Source organism: Hibiscus syriacus, unplaced genomic scaffold (genome assembly GCF_006381635.1).
Source record: "Hibiscus syriacus cultivar Baekdansim isolate YM2019G1 unplaced genomic scaffold, ASM638163v2 tig00111810_pilon, whole genome shotgun sequence".
NCBI lineage: Eukaryota > Viridiplantae > Streptophyta > Magnoliopsida > Malvales > Malvaceae > Hibiscus > Hibiscus syriacus.
Window position 1 is genome coordinate 35,971 of NW_024063186.1, and position 25,163 is coordinate 61,133.

At 33.7% G+C, this 25,163-nt stretch overlaps 1 protein-coding gene and 1 long non-coding RNA gene across 2 annotated transcripts; both read left to right on the forward strand.

The window, feature by feature from the left end:
- The first annotated feature begins 852 nt into the window (after positions 1-852).
- LOC120171105 (5-amino-6-(5-phospho-D-ribitylamino)uracil phosphatase, chloroplastic-like) lies at positions 853-2,654 on the forward strand. The gene is given in 3 exon segments (XM_039178898.1): positions 853-966; positions 1,347-2,545; positions 2,548-2,654. Coding segments are annotated over 2 exon segments (1,140 nt in total). The 5' UTR covers positions 853-966; positions 1,347-1,449; the 3' UTR covers positions 2,592-2,654.
- A 4,627-nt stretch (positions 2,655-7,281) lies between these two features.
- On the forward strand, positions 7,282-8,213 carry LOC120171107. The gene is made up of 3 exons (XR_005520848.1): positions 7,282-7,410; positions 7,828-7,898; positions 8,014-8,213. It is a non-coding gene; the product is annotated as an uncharacterized LOC120171107 (long non-coding RNA).
- The last annotated feature ends 16,950 nt before the right edge of the window (positions 8,214-25,163 follow it).

Here is a 25,163-nt window from a genome sequence, read left to right on the forward strand (position 1 = left end):
GATTCAGATTTGTCTCGGCATTTGTTGATGTTTTATTTTCTCTTGAATTAATCTCGAATTTTGAGATAAAAATTTATCTTAATTTATTCTATATGATTTTTTATTTATTTAAAATAGACAATAAAGAAAGATAATTAAATATATATATAAGTATTATAATAATTACAGTTAGAGAGGAATATTGTAGTAATTATTTTGAATCAATTTTGAAAATCTTTATCTTAAATTTTATATAGAGAGATGTATTTTACTAATCATCTTGAATCGGTTAAATTTCATCTTATACCCAACTTTGTTTCAATCTTAATTTTCTCTTTTAGAAAATATCTCAATTTGAGCTTATCAAGCGACTTTAGTAGTTAGAGGGAGTGTTGTTATCTATAAAGATATCATATTAGAATAATTATCTCTACAAAACGTGTGTTAATTGTCAATGACTAAAAAACATTATAAATATATGTTACGTTATTGTTGTTCTAAATTATTAAAAAAATCAGTTTAAAATTATAAAATATTTAATTACATAAAATTATACTAAATCAAAATCGATTAAATTCAATTATTTTGACTATTCTAATTTATGGTATGAAAAGGAGGATATTAAAGGGACAAGGAAGTGTTCAAAAGGGGTGGGGTGGGCGGCTGCTTAGGAAGTTAGGGTAAAGTGAATATGGAGAGGGAAATTACAAAGGATTAGGAGTGTTGGACCACGTATAGTAGAATCGTATACAGTCGACACTCTTCTACGTCCATCACCGGTCTTTCTTCTCTTCTCCTCATTCATCCATAAATTTATTCTAAACCACACACCCATTATTACAAATTAAAAAAGAAAAAAAATCTTGCTCCCCTTCTTTAGCAACTACAACGAAGGAGATTCACACATTATTCTTACAAACCCTGAATCTACTCTCTCTGCTCCATAACACCCTTCGCATCTTTCATCAACAATTCTATCCTTCCCAGGTTCTTCAGTTCAACTTATTCCTTCTTTTCCATGTTTTTATTCCTTTTATTAATTGGTGGATATTTTCTGGGTTAATCTCATCGTGTTTTGATGCCTTTTGTTCGTTCTGTTTCTGGGTTTTCCTGTTTGAGCATCGTGTAATCTTCCCGTTTTAATATTGTTTTACGTGAATGGGTTCTGTTTTTTTTATTATTAATCTGACATGGTGATTTTAATTATTTGCCTTTTTGTATGGTAATTAAAGAATCATTTAGGGTTTTCTTTGCGCAGCTTTCCTTCAATTAGATTGGTCTTCTTTTTTTAATTAATTGTTTTAGGGTTTTCTTTTAGCATCTTAACCAGAGTTTGAATCTTGCCTAACAAATCTCAATCATTTTAGGGTTGTATTCTGCAGATCTCAGGAGGATTTGAAGGCGTAAATAATAGCTTATCAAAAAATTATAGATCAGGGGGAATCGTAGATATTGCTGCTTTGTTTAAACATGGTGATAGTGGAGTCGATCGCAACAACTTCGCTTCTCGGACACCACCCTTTGTGTGGAAGGATTTCTGTTCGGGATGTCTCCTGCAAACAGAAGTCTTCGACTAGCTGCCGATCTCCTTCCAAAGAATTTATCGGTAAAAGGATCATTCTTTGTCCTTTGCCGATATTGGGAGTTGAGAGGTTAATTAACTCATCCATTAAGACGCTTGCGATGGAGCTTACGAAAGAGGTTCACGCGTATAGAGATGAAGGGAGAAAACCGAGGAATTGGAATTATCAACTTGATACTAGCGTTGACCGAAAGCCTGCCTTATGGCCGCCGGAGAACAGAGCCGACAATCCTTCGTTACATAATCCGTTGCTTCGACAAGAAAGGATGGGTTGTGGTTGGTTAGGTGCCTTATTTGAATGGGACGGTGTTATAATTGAAGATAGCCATCAGCTCGAGAAGCAGGCCTGGCTGGCTCTAGCTGAGGAAGAAGGAAAATCCCCTCCGCCTGCCTTTATCCTTAGAAGAATTGAAGGTATGAAGAGTGAGCAAGCAATTTCTGAGGTTTTGTGCTGGTCGAGAGACCCAGCACAATTAAGAAGAATGGCTGCAAGGAAGGAAAATATTTACCAAGCTTTGCAAGGTGGGATATATAGATTACGTGATGGTTCCCAAGAGTTTGTAAATACCTTGACGCGTTATGAGATACCAATGGCATTGGTTTCTACCCGGCCAAGAAAAGTTCTTGAGGCAGCAATCCGAGCCATCGGGATGGAAGGGTTCTTCAGTGTCATTGTTGCAGCAGAAGATGTTCACCGGGGTAAACCAGATCCCGAAATGTTTGTTTATGCTGCGCAACTTCTGCAGTTCATACCCGAGCGCTGCATTGTGTTTGGGAACTCTAATCAGACGGTTGAAGCTGCCCATGATGCGCGGATGAAGTGTGTGGCTGTTGCTAGCAAGCATCCAGTGTATGAGCTTGGGGCTGCAGACTTGGTGGTGAGCCATTTAGATGAGCTTTCGGTTGTTGATCTGAAGAACCTTGCCGATATAGAGTCGGCTGAATTTGGTTCCGAAGAGCCCGAGTTGGAGATGGAAGAAGAAGATATCGGCCATCGGCGTCGATAGCAGTAGATGATATCTTCTGGTAATCCTCAAAGAATTGTACATTCATATAATTCCTGGTGGTAAGGGTCATAGTGGCCCTGATGTGTGTATAAAAAGAAAAGAAAAAAATGGAATAGTAGGAAGTGGGAAATGTGGTCTGCATTGGACTACTTTAACATAGCAATGTATGTGTTAGTAGTTTGTATGATATTATTTACACATGCTCTTATTATATTTAACTAGCATGTTTCATCCTCATTTTGTGTTTTTTTTATCAGCAGGCTTTGAATTCTTCTGCATTTGTTATCTTACCTGCTCTGGTTAATATGCACACGACCAAAGTTAATTGGACTTAAGATATTTACATAATTTTCGTTATAATTTATTTTTTATAAGTTAAGGTAATTTCAAAGTAATATTTGTTTTAAATATTTTCAACCGTTTAATAATGAACGTTCAATCATCCAGTTATAATCGTAGGTACTTGAATCAATGACTTTTAGGAACAACAACGATTCTTTTAACTACTGAGATAAGTTATTCGTACATTTTCGTCGTAATTTAAAATCACGGCAATTTAATAATTTTTCAATTATGTTTGGATGCTTATAAACTTTTTATATTAAAGCTTAATTTAATTAACGAAATCCTAACTAATGGCGAGTTCGTATATATGTAAAAAGGTGATAAGACAGCATTGTTTAAGTTAGTCTAGTTTTACTCTCATTCATTTACCAAAATAAAAAAAAGGATGAATATATTTTCAGTATTTAAATTTGGATTTAAAGTTCAATTTAGTAGTTAATTTTTTATTCAACCGGTTATTTGAATTTAGTTCAAGGTTTAATTCAGGTTGATACGTGAATTTAATTTGCAGTTAAAATTGATACCTAAATTTGATTTTTCTTAGTAATGGACAATTTAAATTAACACCATTCATCTTAAGAGGCCATTTTATATCACGTTTTCGAAGTTCAAATGACAATATAACAAAACTTGTAAAAAAGACAACTTGATAGAAATAAAAAAAAAAGATTTAAATTAACATTAACCAAAATTTCATTTTTTTTTCAATTGATCAAGTTATTAAAAACCATCGACCATAGAAGTTTGTATTGCGTTCCCGGGCAAAAAGGTAGGTACTTAAGGTTGCAAGCATTGGTTTAATGTAAAAAAAGAATATGTAGTGGCCATTAGTGGCCATTAACCAATACCCATACTGATGCTAACAATTATGCCGAAGCTTAGCATTTTAATTCACATTTTCAGAAGAAAAAAAAAACAGCGAGAGAGAGATTTCTCACTCCCTCAACCCATATTTTTAACATCATTGCACAGAAATCCAAAACACTAAGCAATCTAAAAGTGAATGCCAAATAAAAAATGGCAAATCGTTTGAACATGCATGTATAAGATATCCCTAAAATTGCAAACACCCAAGTTCTAAAGAAGAAGAAGAAAAACACCATGCTTTTAATAGCTATCTAAGTTAGATTCACGTTCGAGAAGGTGAGAATAAGCAAAACAAAACATGAAGTATTTCAAATGAGGAATCAAACTGAAACTCTCAAATCTTATGGATAAAAAAAAGTAAAGATTCGGATTTGATTCAATGTACCATTCATGATTATTAATCCATAAGCTTATAAAAACATTGAACATCATCGTTTAAAAGCACCAAGCATCTAAACTTTGTAGTTAATACCATGTAATTTCGACAGATAGTCCGTCAAATAGAGAGAAGAAACTAAGACCTGGGCGTTAAGCGATTCAGACGGGCTGAGGAGTTGAAAAAGTTGGGGTTTGGGTTCAGAGTTCATGCCGATGATGATCACCATAGAATGAAGCCATAGTGAGTTACCACTTTGGCCTTTTTAACAGCCCATGTGCTCCACTCTTTAAAGCATTGTGCACCCGATTTTTCATCGAACCCTTAGATCCCTTTCCGGGCTTTGCCTTTGCTCTTTAGGGAACTCTAGGCGCCATTAAACAGCTGTTTACTTTCTTTTTCCTGGACTGTCCTCGATTAGGGAACCCTATTACATTTTAAGAATAAACAGGAATTCATTCGATTAGTCGAAAATTTGGACCACAATTAGTTTCAGATCAACCTGAAACATCCAATATCCAAATAACCATAATCCCTAAAACAGGAAGTTAGATTCATATCAGTACGAAACGACTTTATCATTTTCCCAGTTTGTTGTTTGCAACATTAATTCATGGCTAATTTCATTTAAAATGAAAAAATGGATCTCGAAAGAGGAAACGAAACTTAGAAGCGTCAGCGGAGGTCTTGCAAGTTAGCAAAAACAATATGGGAAAAGTAATCTCAGACGACATTAAAGAATGAGCAATCGAAAACACTAAGGCCATAAGAAGTGTTTAAAGCGAAAATCTTAATACTGAAGAATTAAACTAAAAAACAGTCGATCAAACAAAGTAATTTCTTACCTCTAAAACTCAAGGAAGATGATGATATCTTGAAGAATCGCGAGGGAAAGACCAAGACGGAGGAGTAGAAATAGTAGTGAGACGGGAGTAGGAATCAAGTAGGGTTTATGTGTAAAAAAAGTAAACACTTCTCAGATTCCTCTTAAATTTGACTTTATGCAAATTAGTCCCTTTCAAAACTGTTTAAGGCCCGGGATACTGTCCAAGCACGAAAGCCTGTCAGAAATTTGGGGGAGTTTAGGCAAAAGTGTTGGGCCCGAAAAATGGGTTTAAACAACAACAAAAAATCCTCATTTAAAATATGGAAAAAGTTCTGGGCGATTACCGAAATATCATCCGCACAGGTTATAATTACCTGTCAGACACCCTTTCTTCTAATATTATCAATATAACATCTTTCTGATAAGCGTGAATGGGGTTTTGTCCGAGCTGACGCCACGTAATGGAAGGCACGGATCATGAAGTGCACATTCCATAGGTCCAAATCATCCATAAACGCATTTGAAAAAAATGTTTTAAAAAATTAAAAAAATAACTATAGGAACTAACATCATAATTTAATACATATTAGTTTCATTAGTTGAAAAGCTTAATTGAGTTAGCTTATACAGGCATATTGGAGTGTTTAGTTTATGTTTCTTGACAATATGAGATAAAAGCTAAAAGGTGTATTTCTTGACAATGTGTTTAGGTTATGTTTCTATGAGTTGCATTCGATCGTTTTCATTACATTTTTATTTCAATTATATACATATAAATGTAATAAGAAGTTGATAAATTATTATTTATTTAATTTTTAAGTTACCTTACATCAATCAAAAAAATAAAAGTGAAAAATAATTGATTAATTACTTAGTATTAGATCATGTTACTACTATATCATCAACATACAATGTGGTTAACTAATGTATGAAATTTTGCAATACCAACTGTTCACAAGTATAATTACCACCATTTTTGAAGAAGTTTATAAAGTTGATCATGTCTCTTTATCGGTAAAAAATCTATATGAACCATTGAATCATCTCATGTTTGTTTTATTTTGGGTTTTGCATGATTATTTGTTCAAAATCATGTCATGAAGTGTTGCTGTCATATTTAAGTGGTTTGGAATTGTTGTCTTGATGTTGTTAATGATTAGATTGAAGTTGTTAAAGGTTTTCTCTTGGTTTTAAGATCATACTTGGATTCGCTTTGCTCTAACATGCGGTCACACCACTAATTTTTATGATACAATGTATGTTGACGATATAGTAGTAGCATGATCTAATATTAAATAATTAATCAATTATTTTTTAATTTTATTTTTGGATTGATGTAAGGTAATTTAAAAATTAAACAAATAATTTATCAACTTCTTATTATATTTATATGTATATAATTAAAATAAAAATGTAATGAAAACGATCGAAGTCAACTCATAGAAATATAATCTAAACACATTGTCAAGAAATACACCTTTTAACTTTTATCCAACATTGTTAAGAAACATAACCTAAACACTCTAAATATGTATATATAAGCTAACCCCATTAAACTTTTCAACTCATGTAACTAATATGTATTAAATTAGGGTTAATTACCCCATTTATACATAAATTATACTCGATTCTCAGTTCATACATAAAGTTTAAAAATTCTAGATTAACTACATAATATTTTCTACTGTTAATAGATATATCCATTTCCGTCACGGAAGATAAACCTCTGACCTATAACAAATTGACACGTGACACTTTAAAATACATGTTTTTATTTTTTAAGTCAATTACATAAATCATCATTCAACTATCTTCTCACTCTTATTTTAATCACTAAAATTTAATTTTTTTTCTTCACTAAAGCGCGCAGGTCACCATGAAATCCATATTTTTTAGTCACTCTTAAGTTTTACCTTCAGCTGTCCACTAACACCTAACCCCCATCAATTCAAAACCCCAATCTTACTCTCAAAAGAACCCAACGTTCCGTCATCGCTCTGCGATCTCAGTTTTTTGTTCATTTCTTTAAATCCCTATTCAGTTCTTTAAATCCTCGCCATAGTAACTTTGACTCCCTCCATTTTTCTCATAATCAAAACCCAACAGTCGTCACAAAAATCTCGCTTAATACAGTACTTTTGATTGTTTCTTGTTGCCTTATCCCTGTTTTCAGTTTCAATGGCGGATATGGAGGGAGATTCTAAAGGAGTGCCGGAGAAGGAAGTTGATGACGCAGAAGAGATCACGGTTAACGGAATCATTGGAAGGTTAATCTCAGTTATAATCGTTTTTATTATTATTATTTATGTGTTTGAAACTGCTTGATTGATTTATTATTATTATTATTTTGATATTTTTCAGTGCTCAGAATTGGAGATTTGCAGCAAAGCAGTTTTGAAAAAGTATCCTGAGGATGTTACTGTTCATTGTGAGTTCTTCGATAGTCCGTTTCTTTTCTTTTAGGTTTAACATGTGAATGATGTGATTATGTTAAAATCGTTTAATTATCTCGCCTGTTTCTTCTTAGTTTTTTTATCTGTTTAACGATTCTTCTCCAATACAACTCACTCCGATGCAAATTTGAATTAATTAACCTGAACTTAGACTTTAGATCTATCAGTAGTTATAAGAAGATAAGTCTAACTGATGGCTGATCCACAATATTCAAATTTTGATTGTTTATTCATTAAGTAGTGTTATTTTCATTTAATATTTTGTTGGATGATAGAGAAGTGAACGCAAGACCACTACCATTCACTAAATGAATATTTGTGATAATCATATTGTTAATGGGTTTCAGGATGAAATAATTACTGAATGATTAATGACTTAATTTGCAATGCAGGCAGTGAGCGCAATTCTTCAATATTGACATTTGATGGTGTCGATGTAATGCGTGACAGATTAGCATAGGAGGTATCTGTGCTATGAAATCTTTTACTGTTGCATAAAACAATTGCGTATATGTTAGGACTTGCTTTTTACATTACAGGCTGATAATATTTTCCTTATGTGGCTTTGCATTATTCAGGTTCCATTGTTTGGTGGATCCTATGCACTCGAAAAACTTGCTGCTCGAATATCATGGTTGCTTGGCAGAACTGGAAAATATTTATTTCTGAAGGATGGAAAGAATGGAAAACCATTGCTTCTTCTCTGGATGGTCAGTGATTGCGAAGATCTTAAATTTATGTGAGTTTTTGTAAGGTTCCTATGTTAATTTAAAGCATGTGAGAGCGGATGCTAAATTACAGGTTTATAGTTGTATCTTTTTTTTTGAACTGCAGCTCTGATCTGCAGTTCTTCTGGCGTCGTGTTGCATATGCAAATGTAGGTTTCTACCGTATCCTTTTATCATATCAGTGATTCTGCAGTTATGTTTTCTCCGCATCACTAATTCTTCAAGGAATATTCCGTAAAGAACCCAACGTTTGGTCATCGCTCTACTTTCCCTGCAAGATTTTTTGTTCATATCGATATGAATGCCTTTTTCGAAAGTTTAGTTTGCGTACTGCTTGTGCTTAATAGTTTCGGAAACCATTATCAATGAGGTGAAAGGGAGAGGGATAACGAGAACGGGGACAGTTGATGGGAACATAACTAGATATATAGACTATGCTTTATATGCAATAACATCTTAAACACAAATCTTCCATCAATGTTGGTTGCAATTTTAGATTTGTATGAAGTTTTTTTCGAACCGGAAGATTATCGTAGCCTTAATTTTCTTGTATTTAATCTTGGCAGATGGTCATAGAAGATTGGAGCAGCCTTCAATGGAATACCATCTGTGTTTTGCCAGTTCTCAGATGTATGATGCTTCTCATGGTTGTATTTGCTTTCTGGAACACTAGAAAAACCATTAACCATTGTAGACATATTAAATTCCTTATTAGAGGCTTAATACATTTTATTTGAAATGTTTATCCATGGATGAACTGGAGTGATTTATTAGAATCCGTGGAGGGAATTGGAAATGTTTTTTGGGTTGATTTTGTAATTGTAGAAATGACATTTGTAATTAGAGTACTGAATTTTATAAATTTGAGTTATTAATAAAATATTAATAAAATAAATTTGAGTCATTAATAGATGTCATGACATAATATTATTGATAAAATAAATTTGAATTATTAAAATAAGAGTAATTCTATAGTTTAATAATTAAATTAAAAATAGGGTTAATTACCCCATTCATATAAATACATTAAAATAAAAAAGTAATTTAAACTTTGAGTTATTAAAAAATATTAAAATAAATTTGAGTTATTAATAAAATATTAATAAAATAAATTTGAATTATTAATAGATGTCATGTCATAAAAAATTAATAAAATAAATTTGAGTTATTAAAATAAGAGCAATACTATAGTTTAATAATTAAATTAAAAAAATACAACTTTAGTGACTAAAATAAGAGAGAAGATAGTTGAGTGATGAATAATATAATTTACCTAATTTTTTTTAAAAAATCATGTTTTTTTAATGTGCCACATGTTATGGTTATAAAATTCCACGTCACTTTATGTGAGGGAAGTGGATGAATCTTCCGTGACGGAAGTGGGTGAATCCATTAACGGCAGAAAACATTGTTTAGTTAATCGAGAATTTTTAAACTTTATGTATGAAACTGAGAATCGAGTATAGTTTATGTATGAATGGGTAATTAACATTTTATACAATTACAAAATTAACCCAAAAAACATTTCCAATTCCCTCCACGGTTTCTAATAAATCACTCAAGTTCATCCATGGATAAACATTTCAAATAAAATGTATTAAGCCTCTAATATGGTATTTAACATGTCAGACTACAATGGTTAATGGTTTTTCTAGTGTTTCAAAAAGCAAACACAACCATGAGAAGCAACATGCATATGAGAACTGGCAAAACACTGAAGGTATTCCATTGAAGGCTGCTCCAATCTTCTATGACCATCTGCCAAGATTAAATACAAGAAAATTAAGGCATACGATAATCTTCTGGTTCGAAATAAATTTCATACAAATCTAAAATTGCAACCAACATTGATGGAAGATTTGTGTTTAAGATGCTATTGCATATAAGCATAATCTATAGATCAGGTTATGTTCCCATCAACTGTCCCCGATCTCGTTATCCCTCTCCTTTTCACCTCATCGATAATGGTTCCGAAACGATTAAGCACAAGCTCAAGAAGTACACAAACTAAACTTTCGAAAAAGGCATTCATATCGATATGAACAAAAAATCTTGCAGGGAAATTAGAGCGATGACCAAACGTTGGGTTTTTTACGGAATATTCCTTGAAGAATCAGTGATGCGGAGAAAACATAACTGAAGATCAATGATATGATAAAAGGATCGGTCGAAACCTACATTTGCATATGCAACACGACGCCTAAAGGACTGCAGAGCAGAGCTGCAGTTCAAAAAAAAAAGATACAACTATAAGCCTGTAATTTAGCATCATCTCACATGCTTTAAATTAACAAAAAGGAACCTTACAAAACTCACATAAATTTAAGATCTTCTCAATCACTGACCATCCGGAGAAGAAGCTGTGGTTTTTCATTCTTTCCATCCTTCAGAAACAAATGTTTTCCAGTTCTGCCAAGCAACCATGATATTCGAGCAGCATGTTTTTCAAGTGCATAGGATCCACCAAACAATGGAACCTGAATAATGCAAAGCCACATAAGGAAAAATATTATCAGCCTGTAATGTAAAAAGAAAATGCTAACATATACGCAATTGTTTTACGCAACAGTAAAAGATTTCATAGCACAAATACCTCCTATATTGATCTGTCACCCATTACATCTACACCATTGTCAGTGAATTGTGACTACTATATATGGTAGAGAAAATATGTGCAAGTATACACAATCGAACAAGTAATACAATGACGAGTGAGTATCGTACCTACAGGGATTGGAGGAAATTTATAAGCTTAATCACAACAATTTACTATTTCACCTAAGTATAGCTAGTGATGATATGTACAAATGAGAATGTTGTGGCAAGATGAAATGGATGGTGTGGAAATGGAATAATGGTAATATGGTATCGAATAGAGATGTCGTGACATATTATATTGTGTTCGGTGCAAACAAATGAAAATGTAAAGGCAAAATAAAATGTAAAGGTAGGATATGATTATCAGGACTTTAAACTCCTCACACGACAAGCTACAATGAGAATGAATGATAGGAGTCACTTGGGAAATTTAAGTCTACTTCTCAGAATGATCTTACTTCTATGCCTTATCTGTCCGACAGAGTTTACTAAGAGTGCCCTATGCTATCTAGTTAAGGGACTCGACAGGTTGAAGATGCCTTGGCAAACCGATCGGCGTTAGCAATTGCAGGGATCCTATTGGTCCTAATAACAGGATATGTCACGACAATACCTTTTTGCGGCAACATTAACATCTAACATCTCAATCACGCACTACTCCTTTTAGTCGACTGAAATCCTAGCCTTATCTCTAAGGTGGTGTGATGAAACGAGATAATGAAGAAGAGAAAAAGAGATTTCAGAGGAGAAGCAGAAAAGGTTTAAGAAATTCAGAATTCATTCCATGAAAATGATGCATAATCCTTCCTTTCGCAGGTACAATTATTTTTATACCGTGTACTACAAAATCTAACAAGCCAACTGGCTTAGATTCTAACTAATTCTGTTACTGCATATTATCTTAGGCTTCTCTGGTGGACTTCTCTGTTGGGCTCAAGGCTGATGGGTCTTCAAACATTAATTGTGTTTAATGAACCCGTGCTCCTCACGTGACCTTCACTTCATCAGGTAACAATCCCAATTCCTTCAGTAATCCCTAACCCTCGTTTATCATTTTCCCCAATTCTCTCTTCACCTCCCCGATCGTCTTCTCCTCCTTCCTCATCTCCTTCTCCAACCATGACAATACCCGCTGCTGGAGTAGATCCTTGTCCCCAAGGATCAAAGTTAGGAAACTGTCCCCTAAGAACAGTATAGTCCTCCCAAGTATCGCACGAATCATCTAGATTTTTCCATCGCACCAACAACTGAGTAACAGGTTTGTGTTTCCTGTTAACAATTCTTCTTCCCATGACTTGCAAAGGCTCAATTTTAATTTCACCTTCCTCGGTCATGTCAGGAGGATCCGTAGAAGAAGGGGCTAACTGTCCCATGTGTTTCTTCAAAAGACTTACATGGAAAACTGGATGTAACCGTGATGTCGCAGGTAAAGCCAAACGGTAAGCAACCTCACCAATCTTTTCTGTAATTTTGTAAGGGCCATAGTATCGGGCTGCTAACTTTAAGTTTTTACGCAGAGCCAATGATGTTTGGCGATAAGGCTGTAATTTCAGGTACACTTCCTCTCCCACTGCAAAATTTCTTTCCGATCGTTTTTATCAGCTTTTGTTTCATGCGATTGGCTGCAGTTCTAAATGAAATTTGACTAGTCTGCGAATGTCATCTCTAGTCTTCATTAATTCACTGACAGAATGCACTGGTGAGTCTGATTGCCATACCATTGTAGGAGGTGCATATCCATATAGGGCTTGAAATGGTGTCAACTTTAGGGTTGTATGATAGGTGGTATTATACCACCACTCTGCATGAGATAACCATTTAGGCCACTGCTTTGGTTGGGAGAAACACAACCCTCTTAGATACTGTTCAAGACACTGATTCACCCTTTCACTTTGTCCATCAGTCTCTGGGTGGTAGGCAGTACTAAATAGAGTCTTAGTACCTAACTTCTTCATTAGTTCTTTCCAAAAAAGACTAGTGAAGGTTTTATCTCTGTCTGAAATGGCCACTTTAGGCTGGCCATGCAACTTATAAATGTTGTCTAAGTAGAGTTTAGCTACTTCAGCAGCAGTATAAGGATGTGATATTGCCACAAAATGACTGTATTTTGTGAACTTATCCACCACCACTAAGATACAGTTCTTCTTCAAAGAAGTAGGTAAACCTTCTATAAAATCCATAGTGATAATTTCCCAGGCCTGTTGAGGAATAGGCAGTGGCTGAAGTAAACCAGGTTTAGCAACATGCTCCACTTTAGTTTGCTAACATACTGGACAAGCCTCACATAAGTAGCCACCATGGCCTTAAGTTTAGGCCAATAAAAGTAACTTCTAATTATTTGATAAGTGGCCTGAGTTCCTGAATGACCTCCATGAGGTGAGTCATGTAAAGTTTGAAGAATCTGTAGCCTGAGAGAGCCTTTAGTACCAATATAGACCCTGTCTTGAAATCTAAGAATTCCTTTGGAATATTTCCACTTAGAATCAGCATTAGGAGACACAGTCAGACTAGAAATCCACTCAGTAGCCAATAAATCATCCTTGTAACTCTCCTCCACTTCTTGTACCCAAGTAGGAATAACTAGAGTAGTTCCCATGACAAGACACTGAGCTTGGTCTTCCCATTGCCTGGATAAAGCATCTGCCACAATATTGGATATACCTTTCCTGTATTGGATAGTGTAATCCAATCCCAATAATTTTGTCAGCCCCCTTTTTTGAATAGCAGTAGTGAGTTTCTGCTCCAATAAGTATTTTAAAGGCTCATGATCAGTTTTGATGATAAAAGGTTTGCTCTCTAAATAGTGTCTCCACTTGGAGACTGCTAATAAAATAGCAAGGTATTCCCTTTCATAAATAGACATAGCAGCATGGCATTGACTGAGAGCTTTACTTAAAATGCTATAGGTCTGCCCTCCTGTGATAAAACAACCCCTATGCCTCCAGAACTAGCATCAGTCTCTAAATAAAAAATCTTAGTAAAGTCTGGTAGAGCTAACACGGGTGCAATACACATAGTTCTCTTCAGTTCTTCAAAAGCAGTCAAAGCTGCACTGTTCCACTTAAAACAGTCCTTTTTCAGCATATGAGTCAAAGGTTTACTAATTGCCCCATAATCCTGTATAAATCTTCTATAATATCTTGTCAACCCCAAAAATCCCCTCAATGATTTTAAGGATTTAGGTAAAGGCCAATTTCTTATTGCTTCTATCTTGCTAGGATCAGTAGCAACACCAGCAGCTGAAATAATATGGCCCAAGTACTCTACTTGGGTCTGACCAAAGAAACACTTAGATACTTTTGCAAATAGTTGATTACTTTGCAAAACATCCAAAACTAATTGTAAATGCAGAATATGGTCTGTCATAGAGCTGCTGTAAACCAATATATCATCAAAAAACACCAAAACAAACTTCCTAAGGAATGAACTAAATAATTCATTCATCAAAGCCTGAAATGTTGCAGGAGCATTAGTTAACCCGAAGGGCATTACCTTAAATTCATAATGACCCTGATGAGTTCGGAATGTTGTTTTATAAATGTCCTCCTCTTTAATTCTGATCTGCCAGTAACCTAACCTGAGATCAATTTTTGAAAAGTAGACAGCCCCATGTAGCTCATCCAATAAATCCTCAACAACAGGAATAGGAAATTTATCCTTAATTGTCATGCTGTTCAACTTCCTATAATCAACACAAAACCTCCAAGTACCATCCTTCTTTTTAATGAGAAGGCATGGAGAAGCAAAAGGACTTTTGCTAAGTTGAATAATAGAAGAAGATAACATAGCAGCAATCTGTTTTTCCACTTCATCTTTTTGATTATGAGGGAATCTGTATGGCCTTAAATTAACAGGCATAGAATCAGGCTTTAAAGTGATAGTATGATCATGAGTTCTTGTAGGTGGAAGACTTGTAGGCTCAGCAAAAATAGAATTGTATTTTTCCAATAATGGTTGAATAGTTGTAGGAGTAGGTCTTGAACCTTCTGTCATATTCATTAAAACAACATACCCCGATAAAGCAGAATTTGAAACTGTCATCTTCAATAGTGTAGCTCCTGAAATCTGTTGCAAAAAATTCGAGGGCTGTTGGCCATTGATAACAATATGTTCATCCTGATGTACAAAACTGAGTGTCAGTTTATTAAAGTCCATTAAGATAGGACTGACTAACTTCATCCAATCCACACCTAGGACCATATCACTTCCCCCTAACTGCAGAAGTCTAAAATCATGAATAAAAGAATGTCCCTGCATTTGCCATTCCACCCTGTTACACCTAGCTATACTGAAAAGCTGCTGTCCATTAGCCACTGTAATAACTAAAGGATATGGTGTAGTCACCTGAATCCCTGCATCAGCCCACTGAGGTGTTAAAAAACTGTGGGTGCTACCACTGTCAATTAATATGTTCAATGGCCTGCCTAGAATAGTGCCTTGAATCCTTAGTGTATTATGACCAATACACCCAGTGATAGCATTCATAGAAATTTCTAGGCTCTCATCATCTTGTAACACTTGCTGTTCTAACTCATTTGGTAAAGTTTCTGAAGATAAAACAGGTTCGTCCTCAATCATCATATTCAATTGCTTTATCTTACATTGATGCCCTGGAGAGAACTTTTCACCACACTTATAACATAGGTTGTTTTGTCTCCTGTACTCCAACAAATTCTATTTTGGAGGCAGATTAGCTGAACTTTTCTGTTGTGGGTTTGAGATATTAGTTTTAGTACTAGGTAATGGGTTTGGGTAGGGTGGGTTTCTAAAAAATGCTCTCACTCTTTTATTCTCATATTCCACAGAAAGCTCATATAGTTTAGCTTGTCTGCAAGCTTCAGAGAGTGTCTTTGGCTCCAAAACCTTAACTCTATGCTTGATATCTTCTCTTAATCCACTAATAAAAAGAGAGACAAAAAACTCCTCACCCAGAGTAGGATTCTGTAACAGCATATGAGGCTGCAATTCTTCAAACCTGTCCTAGTATTCCTCCATTGATCCCTTCTGCACTAACTTTGATAATTCCTCAACTATGTCAGCAAAGTACCTATCACAAAATCTATGGCAAAGATCTGCCTCAAATTCATGCCATGTCACATGATGTTTCTGCATAATATACCCATCAAACCAAACCTCTGCTTTCCCAGTTAGGTACATAGTGGCTACTTCTACCCTCTGCTCATTAGGAACATTACACAGAGAGAAATATTTAAGACATTTTTGAAGCCACCCCCTAGGATTAACCCCTTCAAAAAATGGCAACTCAATTTTAGGCCTATGCCACATAGACCCTGAACTTATGAAAGAACTTCCTGGACCTCTTCTTTCAGTTTCAGACCCCAACAAATTAGGTCTAGATTCACTATTTTCACCTAACTGATTCCCATTTTTTAAGACCACACAATCATCAGGTTTTGCTTTTAATATCCCAGGCTCATCCGGTTTATAAGTGAATCTGGATTTATCTTTTACCACAGTCACCAAAACAGGACTTTGTTCTCCATTTTTAGAAGCATTAGAAGTTTGTACCTGTTCACCAGCAACATTTTCCTGCTCACCCGTCCTGCCTGTTAGAATCTTCAACAACTCTTCAACATAGCTTTGATTAGTAGCCATTCTTGATTCCATTGCTGTGATTCTGTTTTCATGCACTTCCCACCACTTAGGTGGATTAGTCTCGTCCCTTCCTTGCTTCACTAATGCTGATAAATCCTCCATCTGTTTCTGCAGGCCTGATAGATCAGCTTCATTCATGTTTTGATTCTTCTTTGTCATGCCCGTTGCTTGCCAGAACCGAGGCTCTCGATACTAATTTGTGATGAAACGAGATAATGAAGAAGAGAAAAAGAGATTTCAGAGGAGAAGCAGAAAAGGTTTAAGAAATTCAGAATTCATTCCATGAAAATGATGCATAATCATTCCTTTCGCAGGTACAATTATTTTTATACCGTGTACTACAAAATCTAACAAGCCAGCTGGCTTAGATTCTAACTAATTCTGTTACTGCATATTATCTTAGGCTTCTCTGGTGGACTTCTCTGTTGGGCTCAAGGCTGATGGGTCTTCAAACATTAATTAGGTTTAATGAACCCGTGCTCCTCACGTGACCTTCACTTCATCAGGTAACAATCCCAATTCCTTCAGCAATCCCTAACCCTCGTTTATCATTTTCCCCAATTCTCTCTTCACCTCCCCGATCGTCTTCTCCTCCTTCCTCATCTCCTTCTCCAACCATGACAGGTGGATTAGGCCTAGTTACTACCTAGAGCCCCTTGCTTATGTTGTTCCTCCCTAGTTTCTCTCGAACACTAAGGATGTGCTACTTAGTCATTCTCTAGAACACTAAGTAATCTCCTAAGAAATGACTACTCTCATAGCTCCTACAACCTTAAGGCATTAATCTTCATAAACAAAAAAGATAATAACATACAAAAACAACCATTCAATAAAATAAAACTTAAATATCCAAAATGAACTCCCACCAAATAAGACTAGTTCATGGTGGGGTTCGAATGTTTCAAGCACAAAGCAAGAAGTTAATATGTTCCTTACAACCCAAATGATAAAAATGAAAGCAAAGAAAAAAAGGAAGGAGGAAAAGCCTTCGACATGCACTGTCGAAGCTTCCCTCGGCCACCACGAACTGTCCCAGTGAGCTAGCTCTTCTCGGACGCCTAGTTCGCCACTCCCTCTAGCTTGTCAATGGAGGAATGCCACGACAAATAAGATAGGTGGAGAAAGGAGATCCATTTTTCCTCCGAATTTTTTGGCTCAAGGCGACGTGTGTAAAGTCTCTTTTCAATGTGGCTTCATCTCTTATTTATAGGGGAAGAATAAACCTAGGAATTTGTGTTGAAATTCCTAGGATACCCCAAACATGCTTAATTCACGTGAGGGAGGTGAGCAGAGGTGGCAATGGTCCCTTGGGCAGCTGGCAGTGGTCCAGTCTGGGAGGCTAGCTGAGTACCTGACAAAATCAGGCTGTAGTAGGTCGTGGTCCAGCAGAATCAGCTGCAGCAGCGCGTGGTCCCCTCAAGCAGGTTTCTCTTCTCGGGTAGAGATCACGTGAAAATAAGGACAGCTGGCTTTGAAAAATATATTTTTTCGTTTTGTTCGCTCTCGAAATGCTAACCGAATCGGCATTTACATTCTGCTCAGCAGTCTCATCATGTCACGACACTTCCCTTTTTCTTTTCCTTGCTCCCAAATCCTGCACATCACCAAACAAGCACCTTCCCCATAAAACAACACCGTTTACAAAATAAAATATCGCGACAAACATAATTCCACCATATGCAACTATATGTTCCTAAATGCATCTATATGATCCTACATGGGCTCTTAGACAGTCAATAACTTAAGTGAAAATGTCCCAAATATAACCTTTTTACAGAGTTATCACCATCAAATGTCAATGATAAAGAATTGCGCTCACTGCCAGAATTGCAAATTAAGTCTTTAATCATTCAGTAATTATTTCATCCTGAAACCCATTAACAATATGATTATCACAAATATTCATTTAGTGAATGGTAATGGTCTTGCGTTCACTTCTCTATCATCCAACAAAATATTAAATATGAAAATAACACTACTTAATGAATAAACAATCAAAATTTGAATATTGTGGATCAACCATCAGTTAGACTTATCTTCTTATAACTACTGATAGATATAAAGTCTAAGTTCAGGTTAAATTAATTCAAATTTGCATTGGAGTGAGTTGTATTGGAGAAGAATCGTTAAACAGATAAAAAACTAAGAAGAAACATGCGAGATAATTAAACGATTTTAACATAATCACATCATTCACATGTTAAACCTAAAAAAAGAAACAGAGTATCGAAGAACTCACAATGAACAGTAACATCCTCATGATACTTTTTCAAACACTGCTTTGCTGCTAATCTCTAATTTTGAGCACTGAAAAAATATCAAATAATAATAATAATAATAAATCAATCAAGCAGTTTCAAACGCATAAATAATAATAATAATAAAAACGATTATAACTGAGATTAACCTTCCAATGATTCTGTTAACCATGATCTCTTCTGCATCATCAACTTCCTTCTCCGGCACTCCTTTAGAATCTCCCTCCATATCCGCCATTGAAACTGAAAACAGAGCTAAGGCAACAAGAAACAATCAAAAGTACTGTATTAAGCGAGATTTTCGTGAAGACTGTTGGGTTTTGATTATGAGAAAAATGGAGGAAGTCAAAGATACTATGGCGAGGATTTAAAGAACTGAACAAAAGGACTGAGATCATATAGCGATGACGGAACGTTGGGTTCTTTTGAGAGTAAGATTGGTGTTTTGAATTGAAGGGGGTTGGGTGTTAGTGGACAGCTGAAGGGAAAACATAAGTGTGACTAAAAAATATATGGATTTCATGGTGCACTGCGCTTTAGTGACTAAAAAAATTTAAATTTGAGTGACTAAAATCAGAGTGAAAATGCTTTTGAATGATGAATTATGTAATTTATCTAAAAAAATAAAAACATGTTTTTTAAGTGTCACGTGTCATTTTGTTATAGGTCATAGGTTTCCACGTCATCTTTCGTGATGGAAATGAATATATCCATTAACGGTAGAAAACATTGTGTAGTTAATCGAGAATTTTTAAACTTTATGTATGAAACTGAGAATCGGGTATAATTCATGTATGAATGGAGTAATTAACCCTTGTAGAAATGTGTTGGGATTTTCGGAAGCTCGAATCGACAACCGAAACGGTTTGTAAAGATGGGTCGAGTTGGTTTTTGTGTTTAGGGAGTAAGGAGATTGAAAGATAGAAAATTACACAGCAATTTATAGTGGTTCGACTTCTCAACTAAGTCTAAATCCACTACCTTAGCTCCTCACCAAGGATTTTCCAACAAATTCACTAATTTGTTTTTTCTTTTTAAAGGACAAAGAGATAACCTTTACAATTTTTCACGGGATAAACTAGAACATTTCCCTAGCTTTTACACGGGATACTCTATAAAGTTGTTATCCTACTTCTTCAAGTGTCCTCAACTTGTATTTATAGATTGTAATGTGTTTGAAGTCGTATATAGACGTTGGGGATATTTTGGAGCCGTTTTGGGGATTATTTTTCTGCAAAACAAGGCTGTCCATAACGGTGGTATCGGTACCTCTTTATAGGGTATCGATATTTCCTTTATTAAATTCAAATCAACTAGCTGTTTACTAGCCGTTGGAGCCTTGGGATATCTATACTCCTTCAAGGGGTAACGATATTCCTTTGCACCATGGTATCAATACCCTTGCATGGTATCGGTACCCTTTTTACATTCGAAGTTTGAACATTCATAGGGGTATCGGTATCTTTTTGTATTTTTGCTCAAATCCGAATTTAATGGACTTTGAATTATTTTTGAAACCTTTTGAAAACTTTGAATAAATTCAATTCAAGTCCAAAAATATTTTACCTTAAATTTGTTATATCGAAACATAATTCACCAAAATAACATTTATACTTAGAGTACTGAATTTATAAAATTTGAGTTATTAATAAAATATTAATAAAAATAAATTTGAGTTATTAATAGATGTCATGTCATAATATTATTGATAAAATAATTTTGAATTATTAAAATAAGAGTAATTCTATAGTTTAATAATTAAATTAAAAATAAGATTAATTACCCCATTCATACAAATACATTAAAATAAAAAGTAATTTAGACTTTGAGTTATTAAAAAGTATTAATAAAATAAAAATTTGAGTTATTAATAAAATATTAATAAAATAAATTTGAGTTATTAATAGATGCCATGTCATAAAAATTAATAAAATAAATTTGAGTTATTAAATTAAAAAAAATTAAACTTTAGTGACTAAAATAAGAGTGAGAAGATAATTGAGTGATGAATAGTATAATTTACCTAAAAAAACAAAAAAACATGTTTTTTAATGTGCCACATGTCATGGTTATAAGGTTCCACGTCACTTTCCGTAACGGAAGTGGGTGAATCTGTTAACAGCAGAAAATATTGTGTAGTTAATCGAGAATTTTTAAACTTTTATATATGAAACTGAGAATCGGGTATAATTCATGTATGAATGAGGTAATTAACCCATTAAATTATGATGTTAGTCCCTATAATTTTATTTTTTTTAATTTTTTAAAGCATATTTTTTTAAAATGTTGTTAAGGATGATGTGGACCTATGGAATACTCTTTTCATTATTCGCGTTTTTCGTATATGTTAGAGGTTTAGCTAAGGCGCGAATGACGATCCGTCCATTTCTTAATGTAGTGTTAGCTTGGACAAAATCCCGCGAAAGCACGAATGGTGATCAATGCCTTGTTATAAAGGGTGCTAGATCTGTAATGTTGGGAGAAAGAGTACTCGATAAGTAATTATTACCTTTATGGATGATATTTCAGTAAAATTGTCAAAGTTCTTGATCCTTCTAATCCAATATTCAATGTCCGAGTTCAATTTGATTGGACTCATTTCTTTTATTTATAACATATTTATTATTTTATTTTAATAAATATATTTATATAAAGAAAAAATATAAATTTATAATAATATAAATTTACAATATAATTAAATAAAAATATATTAAATTGTTTATATATAAAAGAATAAAAATAATAATTTAACAAAATAAATAAAATTATTAAATTTAAAATGAAATAAATATTTTCTAAAAATAAAATTGACATGGGTGGAACAGAAATAGGCTCTAATTAGCCATTTATAATTAGAGTTAATTGTATCATATATATACTTAATTTATGACTCTCATTTTAAAATTGGTCCCTAAACTTCTGGATATTTCAATTTAATCTCCAAACTATGACTCATTCTAAATTAGTCCTTAAACTTTTGAACATGTTATTTTCATCCCTAAATTATGACCCTCTTTCTAAATTGATCCCTAAACTTTTAAATATTCTAATTTCATCTCCAAATTCATCCAAATATATAAATAGTTTCAATAATAATTTAATCTAAATTTTGTTTTTCTTCAAACATTTAATAATATAACTTGGACTAACAATTTTATTAACAATGAGTGTGATTTGTATATACATATAGTTTGGGATGAAATTGGAATACTCAAAAAGTTTAGGGACCCATTTAGAAAGAGGGGCATAATTAATGATGAAATTGAAATGTTCAAAAGTCTGAGAACTAATTTAAAATAATAGTCATAGTTTAGGATGAAATTGAAACATTAAGAAGTTTAAGGATCAATTTAAAATGAGAGTTATAGTGTGAGGACATATAATGAATTTAACTCTTATAAAAATGAATAAACTGGTGCAGTTATTTGTTTTTGGTAATTTGGCGGTTACCACAAACTTTTTGCATTCTGAATAGAGGTGAACCAGTGTTGGCTTTCTCCATCCATTTTCCTGTTATTTTTTCTTTTTCGATTGATTATAATTTCCAACTATATTTTGAAGTATTTATCTTAATATTTTCTTTCAGCTCTTTCTTTGATAAATGGTATAATGACTATCGGTACTTTTAGGTTCTCGATGTATGTTTCTTCTATTAGTCTTCTTAGTATGTTGTCCTACGGAATCTCTTAGTTGCTACTTTTCCGATGTTTGATTTCTTCATTCATTTGTATGTGACATCTTTTTAGTTTTTGAATATATGTGTTGGATGAGACTTCTATTAAAGAGGGATTGAATTTTTGTTCGTGCATTTTGGAATTTCTGCAAGTTTTCCTCGTCTATGTTTGGTGTTCAGAGACATCGAAGTGATCCGTCTCTGAATGCTATTTCCTCAACTATTTATGTTTTTGCTTATCAGGTTATCGCTGTTATATTTTGTTTATGATAGTCATTAATGTATTTGTTCAATATGTATATGACAAGAAGTTGTTAATGATGTTTTATTCGACTGATGAATATATCATAGTACTACTTTCAAAAAAAAAAAGGTAAACTATTAAAAAATGGGTAAGTTTGAATAAAATTTAAAGTCTATTTGGATTAAACTTGGAAGAGCATGTAGTGTTAAAAATTCGACAATTTTGGAGCTTTGAATGAGAAATTGATCCAAATGTTGTTGAGGGAAATATGAAATCAATTGTTGGTTCGTAGATGTGCAAACGTGCATAATACGTGTAACACGAATGTTTGAACCAGTCGAGCTCTCGGCGAGTTTACAAATATTTTGTCCCAAATTTGAAATATTTTTCCTCAAATAGAGCATACTTTTATTCAAATTTTTATTTTGAAATTAAAATGATAAATATTAAAATGTTCCTTTAATTTAGACAATAATTTTAGAAATTGCTTGTTATGGTTATTGATTAACTTTTATTAAATGCTTCATTAGGTAAAAAAATTTCTATAGTTCACAATGTGTAACCCCTATAAATATCGTGTAAACCTACTAGGTTGAAACATAATTCAAAACAACTCAAAAACAATTCAAAAACAATTCTTTTATTCTTTAGTTTTCGCTGATAGACGAAGGCAAAGTGCAACTATAGCCGATCATCAAGTTGTTGTATCTTGGGAGACATATGACCAATGATCTCAAACACCATAGGAGTGGCTGAAAATATGTCTTAAGGAAAATGTGTAGCTACATGCCTCAATTTGTTTCCAATTTGTTATTCAGACAGTAATCGAGTTTTTTTTATTCTAAACTACTCTCTTCAATTAGTAATAAAATATATATTTTTCTTTTTGTCTCGGATTGTTATATTTTCTAACAATATTAAGACATATTCCATCTTCTACTTTTCTAAAAGAAATCCAAGATGATTAAGAAATTTTGGTAAAATCAATAAAGCAAATATATTTGTTTTCGGGATTTTAATGGGTTTACTTAATTTCAAAGTGAACAAATCTATTTAATAGAAATTATTGTTAAAGTAACGTTGATTACTGATTTTGTGTCAGAACTTTGATTTTGTATGGTAACAAAATAAAAAATATTGAATAAATGTGATTATTTACCTATGTAATATTTTTTTCATACATGGTTTTTGCCTATAATCGAGGAGCAATTAAAGAATTAATATGAATCTTTCTATGCCATGGTATTATTTGATAATACCATTATGGTAAGAATTCATCCATAAAAGTGAATCATGATATTGTTCATGAAATTAAAGTTATGATATTATTACCTTACAATTATTTTGGTCGTTTAATATAAAATATTTAATATGCCAAAGCTTTTGATTATTGGGTTGCCAAAAGTAAAATCAAAGTATTAATTCCTTTTGGTTATTGTGTCGTCAAGAGTAAAATCAAATGATTGGTTCCTTTTAAATATTGGGTTGCCAAAATTAGAATCAAATGATTAATTTCTTTCGATTATTGGGTTACGAAAATTAAAGGATTAATTCCTTTTAATTTATGTTTGTTAAATAGAATTGGATTGTTGTGATATATCTATTTCGTATTTGTTACGAACAGATGAGAAGGTCAAGATGAGGAACTTAGAATTGAAGCAAGAGAATTGGGGAGGATAAAAATGGGTTAGGGATTTAAAAAAAAAAAAGAGAGTAATGAATTAAGGATTTCAGATTTTGAGATTGAGGCAGAATTAAAAAAAATGGGAAAAGTTACGTGAGCTACATAAGGGAATTAAAGGAGTAGGCCCAGATTCGACTAGTAGCGCAGAAGAGGTTACCAATGTTGTTAAAGGAGGATAAGTTTGTTACAATCAGTTATACCACTGTCCAGTTGTCAAGGTTACATTGGCTGTAGTACATTGTAAGCAAATAAAACCATGTACTGAAGGAGAAACCATATCTGAAGAATGAATGATGAATACATTTTCTGTAATCCCTTTCTTTCCCTTTTAGAAATCCCTTATTCTCTTCAACTCTAGGTTTCGTATTTCTCCAGTTCATAACAAATTTGTAATCAGAGCTTGATTCATGGTAATTTTTGAGTGGTCATGCCAAAGAAGAATCAGAATATGACAGACACCGACCTATCTGTAATACAAAAACAAATCGAAGATTTAACTAAATTGGTGAAACAAGCAAACAATGACACCAACCCTCCCAAGCATTGGGAAACGCAGAACAATCGCATCGATAACTTGGAATTGAGAATGAATATAAATCATAGCTATGTGGAACATATTTTAAGTATTCTAACTGGGAGGAAAGATGAGCATGAATCGATGAACCCAGCCAGTGACCAGGTGAAAACCCATGAACCCTTTAAATTCGATGGAAAAAGACCAGTAACTATGACTGTGATAAAAAAAAGTCACGGTATTCCTATCAACCTGACGAGCTTGGTATTCTCAAATCTAAACCAGAGGAAGTAATAAAAAACGAACCGAATTAGAAACTAGATGTGCATATTAGGGACAATGGTGGAACAAAAATATCTTAAGGGGTATTTGCTGAAGAAAAGAAAGGGCAGAGAGGATCATTTGGGAGCTTG